Source organism: Jaculus jaculus, chromosome 6, assembly GCF_020740685.1.
Source record: "Jaculus jaculus isolate mJacJac1 chromosome 6, mJacJac1.mat.Y.cur, whole genome shotgun sequence".
NCBI classification, from domain to species: Eukaryota; Metazoa; Chordata; class Mammalia; order Rodentia; family Dipodidae; genus Jaculus; species Jaculus jaculus.
Window position 1 is genome coordinate 160,828,421 of NC_059107.1, and position 21,043 is coordinate 160,849,463.

General features: G+C 46.0%; 1 protein-coding gene across 9 annotated transcripts in view; it reads right to left on the reverse strand.

Moving 5' to 3' along the window:
- The window catches only part of Efcab6 (EF-hand calcium binding domain 6), a 224,086-nt gene that overhangs the window by 159,069 nt on the left and 43,974 nt on the right, over positions 1 to 21,043 (reverse strand). For 8 of the 9 annotated variants that reach the window (XM_045151826.1, XM_045151827.1, XM_045151824.1 and 5 more), the window contains 2 exons: positions 18,034 to 18,122; positions 6,507 to 6,573 (listed from right to left, as the gene is read on the reverse strand). In XM_045151826.1, coding sequence (XP_045007761.1) covers positions 6,507 to 6,573; positions 18,034 to 18,122 — 156 coding nt within the window. The remainder of the gene's footprint in view (positions 1 to 6,506; positions 6,574 to 18,033; positions 18,123 to 21,043) is intronic. The other variant, XM_045151830.1, reaches the window with a different exon arrangement.

A 21,043-nucleotide genomic window follows, 5' to 3' on the forward strand; every position in this document is an offset into this window, starting at 1 on the left:
TTATAGGAGAAGAGACCTGAGGCCTCAGGTTTCTTCTCTGGAGTACGGCCTTCTCGCTCAGCCTGTAGGGCTTGGGAGACCCTCCCGGAGCATAGCCACAGATTAGCCCAATTCTCCTGCAGTTCTAGGCTTCCCAACTCTGCCTGCTTTGGGCCCAAATCCTCTCCCCCAGCCATCTCTTCCCACCAGGTTCTGGAAGAAAAAGGTCAGGAGCTGTACACGTGTGCACATATGCATGTGCACACATGCATACACGTACACACACACACACACACACACACACACACACACACACACACACACACCTGCAGACTGAGTCCCAAGGCTGGGAGCTTCTTGCGGCCCCTCATCTTGGCTCTGTGGCAACTTAGAGAAGATTTAAGCACCACTGCTGTCGTCTGCCACCTTTTCCTGTCACCCCCACGACACCCCCTTAAGATGGAAGAAGTGAACATTTTTAAATGAAACCATGGAAAAGGATTTCTCTTACAATAAACACATCAATGCTCATTTTCCTTATTATTCTACTTTTGGCTATTTTGTATAAAATCTTTAATTAAAGTTTTTTCTTTGAGATTGTCATTATCAACCCAGAAGAAAGGAAGGGGAAAGAACAGCACAGCTGTGCAGATATGAAGCTATTCAGGGCTAAATGAACTGGAACGGAATAAGTCGCTTGACGGTTATGTTTGGAGTTTTGGCTCTGAGTTCTCAGCAGCCCAGTCTAACTTGTCACTTTATATCGATTCCATCTGTTTACACTCTGCGGAGTATTGGCTTCCTACCGTGAACATTTCCTATTTACCAGCTGGTAGAGATGAACCAAACCAGATAGAAAAAAATTAGACTACATTCAGAACCTCATAAACACAAACTCTCAATTTGGGGACATGTGGGAGAGTGGCGGCTAGGCATCGCTCACCTCTAACAAAGCCTTCTCCTGCCTCCTGGAGCTGGCGGGCTCTCCCTGCTCCGGGGCTCACCCCCAAGGGCCAAGACTATGCACTTACTTATTGAACATATGCACACCCTGCCTTCACCCAAACTGAACAAGCTTGCATAAAAAGACATCCAAACGAGAGCCATAAAAATGAAGAGAGTAGAGCGAAAAATGAACTATAAAGAAATCCACAAGTCACAGTTGTTAAGAGAGCAAAACTCTGGCTTGGGGGTCTCCCTGTAGCCAAGGCAAAGAAGGAAACTTGCCGTTACAGACTCTCCAGGCCGCGCACACCTTCTCCTGCTTTGGGTTGTCATTTTGAAGACACTTAGGTTCCATGTGTGACTGAAAGGACTACTAACACGGCACTCTGGACACTGAGCAGCCACACGGTGACGACAAGAAGCTCCAAGCCGGAGCCGAGCAGAAGGCTGAGCAGTTAATGGTGTGTGCTGACTTGCCAAGCCTGCAGGCCCCGGGTTCCATTCCCCAGTACCCACGTAAAGCCAGGTGCACAAAGTGTCACATGTGTCCAGAGTTCGTTTACAGCAGCAGGAGGCCCTGGTGTACTCATGTTCATTCTCTCTTTCTCAGGTAAATAGAAATTTTTAAGATATTTATTTAATCATTTGAGACAGACAGAAAAAAGTAGAGAGAGGGAGAGAGAGAATGGACGCGGCCATGGCCTCCAGCCACCACAAACAAACTCCAGACTTATATGCCACCTTGTGCATCTGGCTCTACGTGAGTACTGGGGAATCAAACCCTGGCTTTTAGGCATTATAGCAAGTGCCTTAACCACTGAGCAATCTCCCCAGCCCATTTTTTTTAAAGAAGCCTCAAGCCTATCTCTCTAGGGACTCAAAGATGCCAGATATCAGCTCTCCTAGAATAATTTCCTGACTCACTCTTCTCTCTCTCTTTGCTGTTTGTTTTTTCAATGCATGTGTGCGAGCATGTTTGTGTGTGAGGCCCATGTGTGCGCATGGGATGGTTTTTGAGACGGGGCCTCTCATCGGCCTGAAGCTTGCAATTAGGCTAGACTGGCCAGCCACTGAGGCCCAGGGATCTTCCTGGCTCCACTTTCTCAGTGCTGGGGTTATAAGCAGGTGCAACCATGCCTGGTATTTGTATGTGAGCGCTGGGAGTTAAACTCAGGTCCTCATGCTTGCAAGGCAAGCATTTTACCAACTCAGCTACTGCCATTTTGGGTTTGTGTTGAAACAGAGTTGTATTAAGAAGTCTCAATTGGCCTGGAACTTGCTAGGTAGATCAGGCTAGGTTTAAATTTACAGCAACCCTGAGTGCTGAGACATAAGTGTGCACCACCTCACCCGGCTCTCCTTTCTTTCTTGCCCAGCCCACTTTCACATACTCATAGAACTCAGAGCTCCTCACCAGCAGGGGCTAGCCTAAAGGATCAGGGGCCACAATACCTACCTAGAAACCTGCTCTTGGTTTGCATATAATGGGAGAGGGTCTTGCTTAGAGAAAAGCCCACTGTGGGCACTGACTGCTCTGGTCACGGGAAAAGCCTTCTGATGGAACCAGTGCAGGGACTGCTAAGACCTGAGCCAGTCACATCCTCCCAAACGTGAGAACCAGGCCAGAATCATCTTTAAAATAGAGAAAGAGAAGACCTGCCTTCCTTCTGTTTGCGCTGAGACCTGAAGAGCCTGGAGTCAGCACAGGCCGCCTGCAGTCTTGCCCTTGTCCGAGTCAAGCTCAGCCCTCCCACCCTCTGCCATCCTCTGTACTTCTCAGTGCCCAGCAGAGATCCCTCCTCTTATAAGCCCATGGGGTCCACTACCCACTGCCCCTCAAGTGGCACGCTAGAGCAACTAATGTTGCCTGATTTATACCTAAATCCTCATGATCAAGAGGATGTGCCAACAATGAAAAGTGTGACCCATTATCAGCTGTGGCTACAGCCTGTGTTCCCGCACTGACTTTGTGCTTCCTGGGACCAGTGTCCCCAGTAACCACCTGGTGCCCCACACCAGCAAAGGCAGGCTGATGATAAGTGGATGATCATCTGACAGGCACCCCCAACTCCAGTGACACCCTCAAAGCTCCCCAACACACTGCTTATAGCCACAGCAAGCCTCTCACACCTCCTCCTTGGTCATAACCAGAGACCTTCAGCACACCCTCCTCCCGGACCCCTGTGCTGGGTTCACACCCGGCCCTCAACAGCACGCCTCCCCAAGCTCAGCTTTCAGAATGGGTCTGCTCCACCTGCCCTGAGGAACAAGGGCTTCTTGCCACAAGGCTTATCTCAAGGCCCCCAGCCACCTCCCCTCTGTGTCCCCGGGCTTTCCTGTGTCACACTGCAACCTTCACCCCGTTCCTCAACCAGGCCTGAATGGAATTCCAGTCCGTCTTTCTCATCAGGTTGTCCCTGCCTGCTCTGAGTGACATGAGCTGTCCTCCACCACTTGAGTCAGCCAGTTAGCATCAGAGTGGGCATCACACAGAAGGTGCCACTGCTTTCTTCTATGCGAAGCCAAGTTCCACATGTTGGAGTCTAAGGAAAAGGTGTGCTGTGGGTAGCACCCTCAAATATCAAGGACTGGCTCTAGCAGAGTTCCCTGGCCAGGTTGGTGGCCACCTTGTCCTTGAGGCACATCCAAAGCCATAGGTATCTTCATTACCAGTTCTCTGATAGCTTCAACAGGTAACTCTGGCTCTTGTGCGGAATACGGCAGGTGAACGATGAGGAGGAAATAAGACAACCTGACAGGCCAGGCCAGAGATGACAGTGTCTTATACTGTTCAAGGTCCTACTCAAGACAGAGCCAACAAGACTGGCTGATAGATAAGGGGCTGGACACGTGGGAAGCTCTGGTCTTGGTTTCTGCTCGAACAAGGGCTCGTGGGAGCTCAGGGAGGAAGGTTTCCCGGGCGGGCCATAGGACTGGGGAACGATGCTTTGCTCTCTGAACCCCTGCAAAGCTGGTGCCCCGAGATGTAAATGTGAGCGTTGCGCGTACAGGGCTCGCTCACCCTTTCCCTGTGGCTTTCACGTCCCACCTGCAAACTCCCAGGTCACATCTTCCTCGGCTGCTTCATCCATTCCTACAGGCCAGCACTGTGGCAAGCTCATTTTATTTTAAGCCTCACATAGAACTGCAGCAGTATTGGGCAGACTTTAGAATATTGTTTTCCAGTTTCACAGGTGGCAACAGTCTCGAAGGAGCCCAGCTTCCTCGAGGCCAGTCAGCACCGAGACACAGACACACAGCCAGGCAGCCCCAGTGCCCCACACTGTCAAACGCCAGGTCCCTCATTGCTGTGTTGGTGTATTAGTTTGCCATATGCAAGGATATGTGATTTTAAAAGAAAAGAGAGATAAACTTAGTCTGCAACAACTATAAATTCTGATAAACAGTCTCTGTTGCAGTTTCCTCAGGAAGGCTTCAGTAAATTAATAATAGATCAACCAAAAATAGGTTCTGGGATAGGAGTATTTTTCAATATAATTTTTTGATAAAATGGCAAGTGATTGTTTGGCGGTGTGAGAGTCTCTCGATCAGAATGTAAGCGCCACTCTTCATTTAGCTGCACACAGACACGTGGAGAAAAGCTGTGACATTAGTAATCACTATATTCGGTTATGATTGATGGGCTTTTCTGCGGGGAGGAAGAAGTGCCTCGGATACAATCTGTCCCAACAGCTCTGCGATATGCTAATATTTTCTTCAGATGAAAGAGGAGATGTATTCAAATACCTGCTGCAACAGGCAATTAATACCAAGAGCACCAGCGTGGAGCTGGGGAAGTGGGACCAAGAGAATGTGAGGGGCTCAGCAGAGGCCTGTGGGCTATAGGATAGGGCCTCATTTTGAGTTTGACATGGCTTTTTTTCTTGGGTAAACAGACTGCATCCCACACATTCATTCACACAAAGGCCTGTTAGAATGTGATGGTATCTTTAAGAAATGGTGGAAATTCTAACCACTGATTCTTTGTTTGAAAAAAAGCATTATAGACATCCTTAAAAAAAAAAAAAGGGCTCTCCTACCTAGATAAATGAACTCAGCCTTCACTCTTACGTCTGCTCCTTAAGGTCAGCAGAGAGAAGCAACTCGTGATGCACAATTACCTACTAATTGTTTCTGAAGTGAGAAGCCTGCAGCTTGTAACTCCAAGGCACCAGTGGGAGCCCATCAAGCTTGGGTGGGATCTCTTGGTGTCCAGTACCAGTCACAGCTAACTGGGTAAGACCAGATGTTCCAGGATCGTGGTGCCCAAGCCTCAGAGCCTTTTCTCCTTTTAAGAGTTACCTTGTCTTAGAGAAACAGGCACGAGACAAATGGGCTGGCCTTGGTTGCATTCTCTTCTTGTGCTGCCTTAATGGAAAGCCAGGCGTATTTGGAATCCCGGCCCACGGCTGAGGACTGTTTCTGTGAGTGGCAGGATGAGGAGAGTCCAGCAGTTCTCACTGTGCGCCCAGCTCCTGCGTGAGTCAGAGTGGCTGCACACATCTGGGCAGTCCTGACCCCACCCCAGGGCAGATGCAGGTCCTCTCCTTTGCCAGCTCTTCTATGCCCATCTGTGCCCCATGTGGAAGACAACAAATGATAACACAAGGGAAACCCCAAGATTTTGTTAGCCTTGATTTGGTAGTTTGCAATCTTGGCCCGCATCCGAGCTCACCGGAATGCTCACTATTGAGCCAAGGGACGTTTATGCTGCTGTGGTAACTGTCACAAGTGGCTGGCTGAACCAGGAGTGTTTCCTGAAGAGTACAACTTGTGCTGAGACAACTAAGGGACACTATCCAAAATAATTATCAATCATGCTAGGTTTTCTCACAGAGAAGAAGGAGGTCATCATGGCAAGGCTCCACTGCTGTAAGTACAATGAGGCAGGTTTGAGGACCACATATGAGATAGATGTTCTGGTGTGGATGGTACCAGCCAGAAGCAAATATTTGGTGGCTCTCTAGTTATTTTTTATTTGAAAATGTATGAAAGTCTCAGAAGAGTTCAAAAAAGAAAGAAAATGTGTCACATTTCAAACCAACATATTGAATCAAGTAAATTAAGCCATGATTCTCAAACTGCTCGTGAATCTGACAGGCTCAAATGCATTTTAAAAAGGCGTCCGATTCCAAGCCCAGCATGGCATTACCGCCTCGCCCAGCACGCGCAGAGCCAGCGAAGAGGCCACAGCTCGTCTCCAAATGCGCCCTCAGAAGCTCTCAGGGCTAAATTGCTCAACGCTAACTGGGTCTCACTGGTCACTGTGACTACAGCTCTCCCGAGCGGCATTTACTACCGGAAAGCATGCGTTTCTCTGCCTAAAGAGAAGCCTGCTCAGTCTGAAACAAGTCAGGACGGAGAGCCCTGCTAATAATGACCCCAGGTTAATACAGAAGAAAGGCGTGTTCCCGGGCTTCTGCCGGCGTGCGTGCGTGCGTGCAGTCAGGCCCCGGAGCGCGGCCGGCACGCAGAAGGGCGTCCCCGGCGGGGGCTGGCCGGCTGGCTGGCGAGGTGCCGCCTGCTTTGGGCCCAGCGCCCTCCGCTGCCCGCGGGTGGGCAGCGCTTTCGATCGCCGTTACCTGGTCTCCGATGTGGGCTTCGAGTTCATTCACTTTCCGGCAGCCAACCATTTCGTTCCCATTAACCCTTAAAAATAAAAATGTTTTAAATCTTTGTTAAAATTCTCACTAAAGGAATGTTTACAAAGGGCCTGGAGACTAAGCGAGAAGAGTTTCTGACTCGTTTCTCAAGCGTCAGGCACTGGCAAGTGTCTACGCTTGAGCGAAAGCAACGCCGGCTACGGCTCACACCCGACGGGCTCCTGGCAAGCACCAAGCCTCAACTCCTCGGAGCCCCAGGCGCACGCTGGGCCGACCACCGCCAGGCTGGCTGTGCGCCCAGAGCAGGGTCTTCAGTTCGCCCGGGGAGCGCGTGCCGTCCCGCGCGTGCGCCCCACGTGTGCGCCCCACGTGCTGGCCCTGCACTGCGCTGCTGCGAGCCGCGCAGCCTCAGAGCGCTCCTTGAGGCCCACCACCGGGGCTGCGGAGAACCACAGAGGGGGACCTGGGGCTCCCCACCTGGCAGCCCTTATCCACTGCCTCCCGCACGGCAGGTCGGGACCATGGTGGGGAGCAAGCTACTATCCCAACTGGTAACAGCAATGGGTAGAAAATAGCTCATCAAGCTGAAAGGGTCACAGGGGCCCCCTGGAGGGGGAGGGGGTAAACTGGAGACAGGGTGAGATGACTCCAGTGGGGTGGGTGGCGCAAGGCCTCTGTATCCAGGTGTCCTCTGGATAGATACCTATAAGCAACACAAAGGGGCAGGGGTGCTGCATAGCCGGCCATGGCAATAGGAGGCCTGGGAGTCCAGAGGTGGACACACACACACACACAGGCTGGGAACACAGGCGGAGGCCAGAGGCCGCCTCCAGGCAAGTGGCCACGATAAGGGAAAGTCGCTGGGGCATCTGAAACAGTTCACTTCACTTTACATAGGAAAGCCAAGGCTCAGGGGGTTCTGTGCCTGAGTTAAAAATAGGACTAGTCAGTAACCTTTGTCTTACAGGTCCATGCTAAATAATATTCTCAGTGCTGTTTTGACAACACATTCTTCAAATTCAGAGCTCTGCTTGTTACACACATGTAAGAGGTAAGGGGGAAAAACCAATACCAGTGCCCCCAGCTTCCTGCAGGAGATGAAACAGTGCCAGCTTCCGTGCTATGACTTGACTCTGGAAGGCCCCCTACAGGTTCAGGTGTTGAACCTTTTGTCCCCAGCCTGTGGCACTATTTTGAAGAAAGACTTGGGAGACTCCAGGAGGTGAGGCCTAGTTGGCAGAAGTAGGTCACTTCTGGGCTTACGCCACCTCTGACTGGGCTGGCTTTCTCGGCTCCCTGGCCCACACCGTGGGAACAAGCCTCCACATGCTCCTCGCCAGGGGCTTCATCAGGCCTTTTCTGGTGGGGTGGGCCACACCACCTCTGAAACCCTGAACCAAAATACACCCTCCCTCTCTTAAGTTATTGTGCCATGGATTTTGGTCACAGAAATTAAAAAAGAACGAATATAGGCCCAACTACTTCTGCCTGCATCCCATCACCCCAAAGAGCAGAGGCTTAGTACACCATGTCTCTGCCCCTCTTGCTTTATCCCCCTGTGCCTCACAGTGTCTTCCCTGGTCCACATCTTACCCCCCAGCCCCATCTCAGCATGTGCTTCAGGAGACCCCAACCTCAACAGCCTGTGGCTGAACATGGCGTCAGCTTCCTTTCACTAGTACTGAATGGCGTATCTGCTTAAGCCCTTTTACTTCTCACCTTTCTGTGTGCTTGTTGACATGCTGCTGTCACTGGATTGCTCTGTGTGTTATCTAGTTAATTTACATCTTCTGTGACATGTGCATGTGTGCATGCTCATACATGTGTGGGTGCACTGTGTGCACAGGTGCTCGAGCCCATGCATGCATGTATGCAGAGGCCATATCATCAAGTGGAGGTCAACATCAGGTGTCTGCCTCAGTTGCTCTCTATCTTATTTTTTAAGATAAAATCTCTTATTGAGCCTAGAACTCACCAATTCAACCAGCAAGGCCCAGGGATCCTCCTGTCTCCACCTCTCCGTGCTGGGATCACAGGTGTGTGCAACCACTGCTGGCATCTGTGTGGGCGCTGCGGTCTGAACTTAGGTCTTTAGGCTTGCACAACAAGCACTTATCCACTGAGCTATCTCCTCGGCCTAACCATTGTCTTTTAACACTTATTATGAATAAATGCTTACGTCTTAAAATCAGTTTTGTCTGGTGACTGGAGAGATGGCTTAGCAGTTAAGGCATTTGCCTTCAAAGCCAAAGGATCCGGTTCGATTCCTCAGGACCCACGTAAGCCAGATGCACAAGTGGGCACATGCATCTGGAGTTCCTTTGCAGTGGCTGGAGGCCCTACGCGTGCCCATTCTCTCCCTCTCTCCTTCCCTCTCCTCTCCCTCCCTCCTTCTCTCAAATAAATAAATAAATAAAATATATTTTAAAAAATCAATTGTGTCTGTAATTAGCATAGTACTGTGATTTTATTCTTCTGTTTTTATATGGAAGAAATTTTTCCAACTTTTTTCTATCCTTTTATTGAATATATTTGCTTTTTTTTTTTTTTTTTTTTTTTGGATTTTCGAGGTAGGGTCTCACTCTGGTCCAGGCTGACATGAAATTAACTATGTAGTCTCAGGGTGGCTTTGAACTACCTCTGCCTCCTGAGTGCTGGAATTAAAGGTGTGCACCACCACACCCGGCTATATTTGCATTTGTAAAAGTCAGTAGCTAACATTTTTATACAACATGACAGTCTCTGTCATTTAACTTTAGTATTTAATCCCTTTACATTTAATGCAATTATATAATGTGCATATGGGCCTAGGTCTAATCATTTGTTTTTTATTTATACTGCTTGTTTGACATTTTTTCTCCCTTATTATCTTCTTTTAGATTGAGTGTTTTTTAAAAAATTCCATTTTTCTCCGTTTGCAAGTTGAGCATTTTGCTTCTACAATTTGCCAGCTCTTTTAAAGTCATAATGTACATACATAACATTGCAGTGTATAAAGCTAGTGAATAGCTCTAGCCTCCTGCCAGGTGATAAATGAAACCTTGATGACTCTAGCTCAATGTACCCACTGTTGGCTTACTATTGTCTGGTATTTTAATTCTAAATCTATTATTGAATATATGTAGAATCTTAGAATAATCATTTCTAGCTACCAAACATTGCCACTTTATTTTTCACTCCTAAAATCTCAGACTTTCCATGTGTGGTCATTTTCTTTTATGTCTCATAGTCATGCTCCTCAGATTATTAACCAGCTCAGTTTTACCAAATGACACGAACAAGAAATGTCATTAGTTAGCCCTCAGTCTTTATCTTTTCAAATGCTCCCGGCTGTATTTTTTGTTTGTTTGTTTGTTTGAGACAAGGTGTCAGTATGAACCTCAGCCTGGCCTTAAATTCACTACATGTCTAGGTTGGACTTGCCCTTGTGATTCACCTTCCTCAGCCTCCTGAGTGGTGGAATGGCAGGTAGACACCACCACACCTGGCGCCCACTGACTTTAACCATGTTCCTAAACCCCAGAAATTAAAACATCAACTCTCCAGATGGAACTGGCACGCAGAGGCATATAAGTTCAAAACACTGAGACATACTAGACTTGCTTCTTTCCATACAGGCTCCTTTCTTCATAGTTTTTAACTACTTGCTCTTTGTAGCTAACAGCCTCTTTCCCTCTAAATCTCAGCACCTTTGGTGGAAAGCCTTCCTTGCTTTCTAGCACAGGCCACCACCCTGGTACCAGCAGTCACCCACCTTTAATGGAGTCTCACTGCTGCTGTCTCCTCTATTCATGTGAATCTGTGCTCACTGACCTTGGAAAAGCATGCCACATGATGAGGTCTTTGTGAATAAATTTAGCTTTCCCACAATGATTGTGTTCGTTAGTGAGATCTTCAGAACTCTATGGTAAGTTTTCTCATGGAGAGCTAGGATGCTTTTCCATACTCAACTATGATCTTACTGGGTTATATGTGGAAAGCTGCTATTCAAGTTAGCTTAGCTCGGTGCCCAGTGCCATGAAGAGTGTTCAGAGCACAGATGGAGCTTTCTTTGGCAATACATCCAAAAGTATCCTGCCTGCCTATCAGGTGGGACCTGGAAAGGTTAAAGTTTCTCATTTTAGCTAGGGCTGTAACTCAGTGTAGAGCCTTTGCCTCACAGGGGAAAGGCCCCAGCTTTGATCTTCAGCAACACACACACACACACACACACACACACACACACACGGAGGGGGGGGGGAGAGAGAGAGAGAGAGAGAGAGAGAGAGAGAGAGAGAGAGAGAGAGAGAGGTGGGAGCTCTCATTTTAGAAAAAGAATTCCTTGCGTGTTCAAGTCAGCACACTCCCATCCCTGCCCTCCACAGACTCATGGTCATGTCAGAATGCAAAATGTATTCAGGCCAACATAAAGGTCTCCATAGTTATTACCAGTCTCAGATCTGTTCAGCACTGTTAAAAGTCCATAGTCTTAACCGTGATCCCTATAAAATCAAAACACAAATTACATACTTCCCACTTACAATGGCACACAGTAAACATTCCCACTCCAAAAGGGACAAAATTAGGGCGTAGTTAGAAAAATATCAGATGGAAACAAGACCGGCAGGGCAGACGCTGAGTCCTATAGCTCCCTGTCTGCTGTCTGTGACTCCTGGTAAAACCCTCTGCGATCCAAAAGGCGTTGGTGTCTCTGCACTCCAAGTGTGCTGCTTGTCGACGCTCCCTGAGGGAACTACCCCCGGCCAAGTGTTCCTTGCTGGTTCCCCATCATTCTGACATCTCCAAAATCCCGGAGTCTCCACTGAAACCTGAGGTTCACCTTCACAGCTTTTTACAGTGGCCTCCCAGGGCCTCTGTGCAGGGAATGATCCATGGCCTCAGAAGCTCTGTGAAAATGTGGTAAAAGAGTCCTTGACTACCTCAATCTTGTATCTCTTATTCTTCCAAAACCAGTGTCATGTGGGTGGTGCTGCCAAGTTCTGCTGTCAGATCAGGATGAAGCCTGGTGCCCATGGAACAAGCTGCAGTAGAAGGAGCACAGACAGAGACCTCTTTCAGTATTCTTCCTCCAGGCCTGTTCTTTGCAGACTTAGAATCATTCCTATCATGAGCCTCTAATGTGTTGGGTCTTACCCTCCGGCATCTCCTACCGCCCCGCTGCAGAGCAGCCGACCTATCCTTAGCAGTGGCATTCTTTGTAGTACTTACAGTTGAAGACCCTGAATTTCCTAAACCCAAGACTTTTTAAAAAATGTTTTCTGGTTTATTTTTATTTATTTATTTGAGAGCAACAGAGAGAGAAAGTGACAGAGAAAGAGAGAATGGGCCCACCAGGGCCTCCAGCCACTGCCAACAAACTCCAGACGTGTGCGCCCCCTTGTGCATCTGGCTAACGTGGATCCTGGGGAATTAAGCCTCAAACTGGGGTCCTTAGGCTTCACAGGCAAGTGCTTAACCGCTAAGCCATCTCTCCAGCCCTAAACCCAAGACTTTAACTCTTTAACATTTCTTTCCATGTTGTGTTGGTTTATATATACATATTGTTTTTTCTTCTTCTTCTTCTTTACAATTTGTTCTCTTTAATTGTAGATTGGAATCAGGACAGCTAAAAGAATCTATACCACATTAGTCTTTTAAATTTAATCTTACTCAGATTATCAGGATATAGGCAGAATGCACCAGTCTTTTTTTTTTTTAAAGAAGAATATCACATGAACTGTCTTTAGCCCAGTTCCCAATCAAGTCCTTCTTCCCCTCTGGAACCTCATTATTGAGTCTCTATAGCCAACATTTCTCTTAGCCTTCCGGTCTTTCAAGCTTGCTCCAGAATGTTCAGTTAATTAAGCTACACTTACAGTATTGTAAGATTTCTGTAGTCCAAAGTTCCAAATTCTTTCCTTCCACATTCCCCTGGCAAACCAATTCCAAAAGACTAAGAATCGCACGGTCAGATTTATCACAGCAATGACCCCGGTGCTTGGTGCCACTTCTACGTGTCAGTTCCTTTTTCATTGCTGGGAGAAAACGCTCAACGCTTAGGGAAGGAAGGAGTTTATTTTGGAACATAGCTTCAGGGGATGGGGTTCATCATGCTGGGAAAAGCTGGTAGAAAAGGAAGCCAGCACAACACTATCACATCAGCAAGGAGGAAGCAACAAGACCAGCCAGCGGGACAGACTATGAAGCCTCCAGGCCTGCCCCCACTGACACTCTACTTCCTCCATCAAAACTCCACCTCCAAAAGGTTCTGCAACCTTTCCAAACAGCACCACCAGCTGGGGGTTAAGCATTCAAACACCTGAGTCTGTGGGGGACATTTCACATGTGAACCACCACAGATGCTGACACTGTCTGTTATTATAGATGCCGCAAGTCCTCTATGCTGGATACAACAGTTCCACACTTTATACTTACCCACTCTCACACACTCAAAGAAGTTATGTGTTAAAGCAAAATGTCCCTTTATCTTCATGTGTCCAGCCATCACTGCATGATATGGTCATTTTTATACAGGACCAGTTCTGAGATAAGGCAAAGGTAGCCAGGGAAGAGAAGAAAACATGGCTCTAGCAGACAGCCTATAGGTCACTGAGATGAACCTCCAAACCAGGCACACTTACGGAAGAAGAGAATTTATCTGAAGCTTACAGATCCAGGGGAAGTTCCATAATGGCAGAAGTTGGCCCCCTTTTACAGGGCCAAGCAAGCACAATTCAGGAACCCCAGGTGGAACTCAGGCACTTTGCATATTTTAGGTTGGAATTCAGATCCACCTTAGGGATGGACCCTAAGATCCACCCACAGTGATACCTCCTCCAGCCAGGAGGCTACAGATTTAAATTACAATCTTTAATAAACTTCTGACTATATTGGCGGTCATCCATTCAAACTACTACAGTAGCACACCATTTCTAGGTGGTCTTCACTTTGTGCTGTCAATGGCACTGAGCACTGGCTGGTGTAAAGGTGACCTTAACAACCATATCCCCAAAAGGAAGTGCTGTGACTAGAAAAAGAAGTCTCCCCACTGCAAACCAGGGCATTTGAGCTACTATTGTTTCACCCCAAGATGCAGCCCAGCCTAACGATGTGGTGATTCTGTGACTCCACATATGGACACTTATTTTTATATGCATTTATATGGAACTGGCTGAAACAGTTGAGCTGAACACAGTAGGCAAGGTGCCAGCTATTTCCATGTCTTCTAAGTATGCATGCTTCTCAATCTATGATGAAGTCATATCTCCAGAAACGCATTGCCAGTTAAAAGTGAATGGGTGGGGAGAGTGTGGAGAGATGGCTTAGCAGTTAAGGTGTTTGCCTGTGAAGCTTAAGGACCCAGGTTCAATTCCCCAGTACCCACATAAGCCAGATATGCACGATGGAACATGTGTCTGGCGTTTGTTTGCAGCAGTTGGAGGCTCTGATGTACCCATTCTCTTTCCCTCTTTCTTCCTCTCTCTCTCAAATAAATAAAATAAAATAAAATAATTTTAAAAACTGAATGGGGCTGGAGAGATGGGTTAGTGGTTAAGGGCACTTGTTGGCAAGGTCTAATGGCCCAGGTTTGATTTCCCCAATACTCACAGAAAGCCAGATACACAGAGTGGCACATGCATCTGGAGTTTAGTTACAAAGGCAGGAAGCACTGGCATGGCCATTTCTCTTTCTCTCTCTCCTTCCAAATAAGCAATAAAAATACTTCAAGATGCAAAAGTAGCACATAACAATACACACCCAGCCTCCCAAACATCACAGCCTGGCCACACGGCAGACCATACTGGGCATGATGTTGGCCCTCAAGGTCATGTGGATGACTGGGAGCTGAAGCTCCCACCGCCCAGCACTACAACAGAGTATTGCACTTCATGTCTCTGGACCAAAAAAAAAACAAGATTCAGGATGACAAGTGGGATTTCTACTGCATGTGTTTGGCTTTTATACCATATTATTTACTTTGTTCTGGGACAAAGCACTTGAGACAACTTAGAGGAGAGATTTCTTGTGTTCCATTTCAGAGGCTTCACCCACCATGGCTGAGAGGGCTTGACAGAGCAGAGCCACTCAGCTCATAGTAGCCAGGAAGCTGAGAGCAGCGTCAGGAGGGGCAGGGGAGGACAGAACCTCCAAAGCACACCCTACGCCCGTCATCACCACGGCCTTTTCCTCCAACCAGCCATGCCTTCCTCAATTCCACCACATTCCACTCAAGTTGTGGATCCATCAGTGGAGGCCAAGCCCTCATTACACTCTCATTTCACATCGGCTGGTGACCAAGTCCCCATCCATGAGCCTACAGGGACACTTCATAGTCAAACCAACACCATACCAACATGCGATTACACACTTACAAGTCAAACTGCCTACATGAGGGACCACTGTTCTCTGGTATCAGAAAGGTGCATATACAATGGCATAATTGGAGTGGGTCCCAGGGCTCTCACAGGGAAAACCTTACAATCTCTTGTTCTTACAAACAGAACCCAGAATTCTAACAGGGCAAATATTTCATCCCAGAGGTTGGAGAAACTCTTCTACTGTCACTGCTGAGAAGTCAGTGTTCATGTGTCACACCTCTGCAGTCCAGCTTTCCTTCCCTCTGTGATGTTTCCCTTTGATTTCCATGTTCTTCAGTTTCACTATGGTAAATCTAGACTGGAGTTTCTTCTCATTTGTCTGGCTTGAGACTCTCAGCCATTATCTTTTAATTTCTGTGCTATTCTTTCTCTTATAATGCTATAGTTTGAATCAACTTGAAATTTTAATTTTCCGCTACTCATTGAAATACCAGCATGGGAACAGGCACGTTTCCTGGTACACATGTGTGAGGCCAGCGTGTGTGTAAAGTAGCCGCACAGGGATGTTAGTGTCCCCAGACCTCACAGGCAGTGGTCCTCTGTTAGGCTCCTCCACCTGATGCAGGCTTCCTCAGCTTTGTCTCTTGTCTCCTTTACTTGAAATGACCAACAAAACTTTTCATAGGAAGTCACCGCAGCCGGGACACATGACACCCCCCCAGGGCAAATTTGGCTTTATAGACTGTTTTCCTCCTCAGGATTCAATTTCTCATTTTATTTTGACCTCTAAGGAGTCCTTGCTCTTGTGCCAGCCCAGTAATGCATTAAAGTATATGTATATGTTACATTTCATCCAGCATTTTAATTGTTTTCAGTAGAAATGCTGTTCATGATATAGCCTATCATGTTAATAGGAGAAGAGCTACCTACCATGCATTGTTTCTAACCATAAAGACAACTCTACTTCATAGTAAGTCGGAAATCTTTCAAATTTAGTTTAAATATTTAGCCCTTGTGGTTAAGAAAGTAACCTATGATCATTTTCATCTCAAATAAATTATTAGACTAAGTTTCACAATAACACACACACACACATACACATCTCCTGATTTTAGTTTTTACAGCTTTTTGGTTTGCTTCAAGAACATTTAAATCAGGTTGTGGTTCACCCAACAACCTTATCCTACAAGCAGGGGTGGATTTAGGTCTGAAGCATGAAAGAGTCATCTTTTCAGTAAGCACAGGTAAGTTCCTGGTCATAAACCATTTTCTATGACAAAACAGTTGAGTCTTGGTGATTTATAATAAAAAGAGGTTTATTTGAGTTCACATTGCGGAGGGCCTCGTGCTACTTCCATGACAGAAGTGGAAGAAAACCAACCCTGAGAATGTCTTTCCTATATAAGAGCTGCTCTAGGGGATAACTATCTAGTCCCATGAGAGCAAGAACTCACTCACATGAAAAAGATACTCTCCTCTCCTGAGGGCTCTGTCTCTGGGATCCAAACTCTACTGTTAGCCCCCCCCCCCACTCCTCCCAACAGTCACACACTGAGGAATTAAGGCAAGCACATGAATCCGGGGGACATACTCAACCATGAGGCTAAGATAACACTTGCTCATTCCGCCAAGAGCTGCTTTGTAGTTACTTTTACTATGATTGAAACAAAATGGCTAGCATCTACTTTGCATCATGGGTTTGGGTAAATTCCGTGGCAGAGCCCTTGCCAGGCATATGCACGGTGCTAGGCTTCAATTCACTAGCAACACACACACACACACACACACACACACACACACTACCATGGTAACCCTGCTGATGCACAACACAGCAGTATTACATGTACTCACGCTGTTGCACACGGGACCTCAAGGACACAGCCCTGTACATTGAGTACATTGAGTCCCTCCCCCGCTGCATTTGTGCCTGAAGCTACAGTGTGATGGGCTCTGTCTGGGAGCTGTGTGGACAATGCCACAAGGTGCTAGCACTGAAGGACCATATTTAATTCTTACAAGTGCCACACTACATCCAGCTTGACCTAGGTCTGGGGAGGATGGGACTCAGGCCAGCAGGCTTGCAAGCAAGCACTTCTAACCATGACCAGCATCCCCAGCCCCACAGGACCTACTATAATACCCATTTCTATCCAAGAATGCAGATCATTTTCCAATGAACACCTTAAAAATGTACACAAGCCAACAAATTTTAAACTTGGTGTCTTAGTATTTTACTGCAAAATTAAAACCCATTATTTCAGGTGGGACACGGTGGCACACACCTTTAATTCCAACACTTGGGAGGCAGAGGTAGGAGGGTCGCCTTGAGTTCAAGGCCACCCTGAAACTACACAGTGAATTCCAGATCAGCCTGGGCTAGAGTGAGACCTTACCCAGGAAAACAAACAAACAACAAAAAAAAAAGAAAACATTATTTCCACATTTAAAATACATTGTATACAGAATATTTTATTCTGATTTGCTATGTTTATATTTTATTAGTGTCATTTCTTGTTTTTCCCAAAATAAGTCCTATGTAGAGCTTAGAGTCTTCCCTAAATAGCCAGGATGGTGGCATACACCTTCAATCCAGCACTTGGGAGGCTGAGGTGGGAGAAACACCATGAATTTAAGGCCAGCCTGGGCTACAGAGTGAGACTTCCTCAAAAATTTTTTTTCAGGGACTGGGTAAATTGCTTAGTGGTTATGGCCATGACCTACAAAGCCTAAGAACCCAGGTTCAATTCTCTAGGACCACGTAAACCAGATGCACAAGGGGGCACATGTGTCTGAGTTCGTATGCAGTGGCTAGAAACCCTGGCATGCCTGTTCTCTCTTTCTCTCTATTTGTCTCTTCCTCTCCCATAAATAAATAAATGAAATATTTTTTAAAAATTTGCTATAAAAAATATTTTTGACTGAGGGTTAACCCACTAAATTATATATAGATAGCTTCATGATTCTCATATAGTTGTGAGCCAGGTATAGTGGTGCATGACTGTAATCCCAGCACTTATGGGGGTAAGGCAGGAGGATCGTGGGTTCAAGACCAGTCTGGGCTGTACAGCAAGATTCAGCCTCAAAAAGGAAGTAAGACATATAGAAATGTAGATAAAGACATAGATCTCGGTTACTAGATTTGCTCCAACAGCCTGTATCATCGCTCTGACTCATCATTTCAAAGTTTCAATCGTGAACAAGACACCTACCTCTTTGCAGCATTTATGTTTAGGTCAATTCCACCAAACTTGGACAGGAATTCAAGGTACGGCACATTACCAGAGCAGGTGAGAGGGATCTACGGTCAAACGAGAAGAACAGCGGTAAGGAATCAGGCCGAGTAACAGGCACCCCAACAGGCTGTGCGCGCACGGTCCTCATGATGCAGCGCAGAGTCTGCGAGTGGACAGCACCTTCCAGTAAACACGCGCAAGTGCTTCTCCAGGGTCCGAGCTGGCACGTGGCCTCAGAAAGCCAAGTGCAAGTGCCAGCCTGTGCTCCAGAAAATGTCAGTGACTTATCTACAAAATTATCTAAACTCTAAATCTAGCATCTAGTCAAAACTAAAGTAAACTTGACCTAAGTAGATATTATATAATGTATGAGACACAGAGTGTTATGTGAACTTTCAGTGCATTCCTCTAGTGTTAAGGAACAAAAGGTCATTTTTAAGTTAAAAATTCTACAAAGAACACTGTTGGGTAGAGTGGGTCAATAGGAATTACAGATTAAATAAAATAATCATCTTAATACTTAATATACTGAAGTGGGCATTGTGCTTTATATGCCAAGCATAGTTCTTACACTGGGGAACAATACCCTCAAGTATGTAGGAATAGAGACCTGCAACTTCTTCTCAGATGTTTGGGGTCTTATTCCAGAAAAAAAAAAGTACTTTTTGTGAAGAATACATTAGAGGAACAAAAGAACTCCCAAGTTTGTGGATCAGCACAATTGTTATTATACAAATTGTTATATTACAGAAAGTGATCCACAGACTCAATATGATCCCCTCCCATTAAAACCCTAATGACCCTATTCAAAGAAACAGAAAAAAGTTCTAAAATTCACATGGAAACACAAAATAACCCAAGGAGCTAAAGCAATCCTAAGCAAAAAGAATAATTATGGAAATATCATAATACCTGGTTTTAAATTACTGGGCTGGAGAGATGACTTAGTGTTTAAGGCACTTGCCTGCAAAGCCAAAGGACCTCGGTTCAATTCCCCAGGACCCACATAAGCCAGGTGCACAAGGTGGTGCATGAGTCTGGAGTTTGTTTGCAGTGGCTGGAGGCCCTGGAGCGCCCATTCTCTCCCTCTCTCTCTTTCTCTCAAATAAATTTAAAAAAATATATAAAATAAAAAATATTAACAAAAAAGAAAGAAATATCGATTTTTAAAATTATATATAGTGCAGCACCACAATAACAAAACCAGTATGGTACCAGTATAGAAATGGCAACAGAACAGAACTGAAGACCCAGAAACCAACCCATTTAGCTGCAATGGATTTCTCAGCAAAGGTAGGAAAACATGTTAGAGAAGACAGTCTTTTCAACAAATGTGCTGAGGAAACTAGATTTCCACACATACAAGAATGAAACCAGGGCTGGAGAGATAGCTCAGCTACTAAAGGTGCATGCTTGCAAAGTCTGCCAGCCTAGGTTCAATTCCCCAGTACCCTTGTAAAGCCAGATGTGCAAAGTGACACATGCATCTAGAGTTCATTTGCAGCGGCAAGAGGCCCTGAGGCACCCATACACAGTCCATCTGTCTGTCTATCTTTCTCTCTCTCTTGAATAAATAACAAAATATATTTATTTTTTATTTTTATTTAGTTATATGAGGGGGGGCAGGGAGAGAGAGAGGGAGGTAGGGAGAGAATGGGCATGCCAGGGCCTTCAGCCACTGCAAACAAACTCCAGATACATGCACCACCTTGTGCATCTGGCTTACATGAGTCCTAGGGAACTGAACCTGGGTCCTTTGGCTTTGCAGGAAAGTGCCTTAAACGCTAGGCCGTCTCTCCAGCCCACAAAAAATATTTTAAAAAATGAAAATACATTATCTCTTACTCTGCATCAAAATTAATTCTGAGTGGACCAAAGACTTTAATGTAAAACCTGAAACTTTGAAACCGCCAGAAGAAAACATAGGGGAGATATTTCAAGATACAGGCACAGGCAAGGACTTTCTGGAAAGACCCCAACAGCTCAGGAAATGTCAGCAAGAACTGACAGTGGAATTGCATCTAATTACAAAGCTTCCATGATGTAAAGGAAACAGTGCAGCTGACAGACTGGGAGAAAAGTCCTGCCAGCCTTTCATCACACTGGAATTAAAACCCAGAATATATAAAGAAGTCAAAACATTAAATATCACAAGCCCAAATGATCAGTCAATGGATCAGTCAAACTGAACCCACAGTTCTCAAGAGTACAAATGGATAATAAATATATTTTTTAAAATGTTCAGTATCTTTAGCCATCAGGGAAATACAAACCAAAACTCCACTGTGAAAAAATAACTATATTGTGATTCCATCTTACCCCAGGCAGAATGGCTATCATAAAAAATAATAACAGATGCTAGTGATGATGCAGGGAAAAGAAACCCCTATATACAGTAAGTACAGCCAATGTGGAGACCATCAGGGAGGTTCCTGAAAAGAACAAAAGCCAGAACTACCACATGGCCCAGCTAGCTCACCACTCGTGGGAACGAGCACCAAGGAATCTGCATCAGCATACACTGAGACCCACAAACACCCATGGTTACCGTGTCACTACTCACAGTTCCCAAGACACAGACACAGCCCCTGCCCCAGTCCATCAACAGATAAATGGATAAGGAAAATGTAATCTATAAGCACAGTGGAGGTTGATTTAGCCATGAGAAAGAACGGCATGTCACTTCCAAGCACATGGAGAGAACTAGGGCACATACATTTTACACACGCCACAAGCCAGACTCAGAAAGGCACGTTTTCCCTTATATGCAGAATCTAGATTTGAAAATGTTAAAAAGACATGAAAGGAGAAGGGAGACAATTTGGGAAGCAGAGGGGGAGAGGAAGACAAGAGATAACAGAGGGGTAAATGATCAAAGTACATTTATACATATATGAAAACTGCATCATGAAAACTCTTCTGTACAATGAACATATGCTCATAAAAATATGTGCATTGTATGTGCTAAGTATGTATGTACATAGAA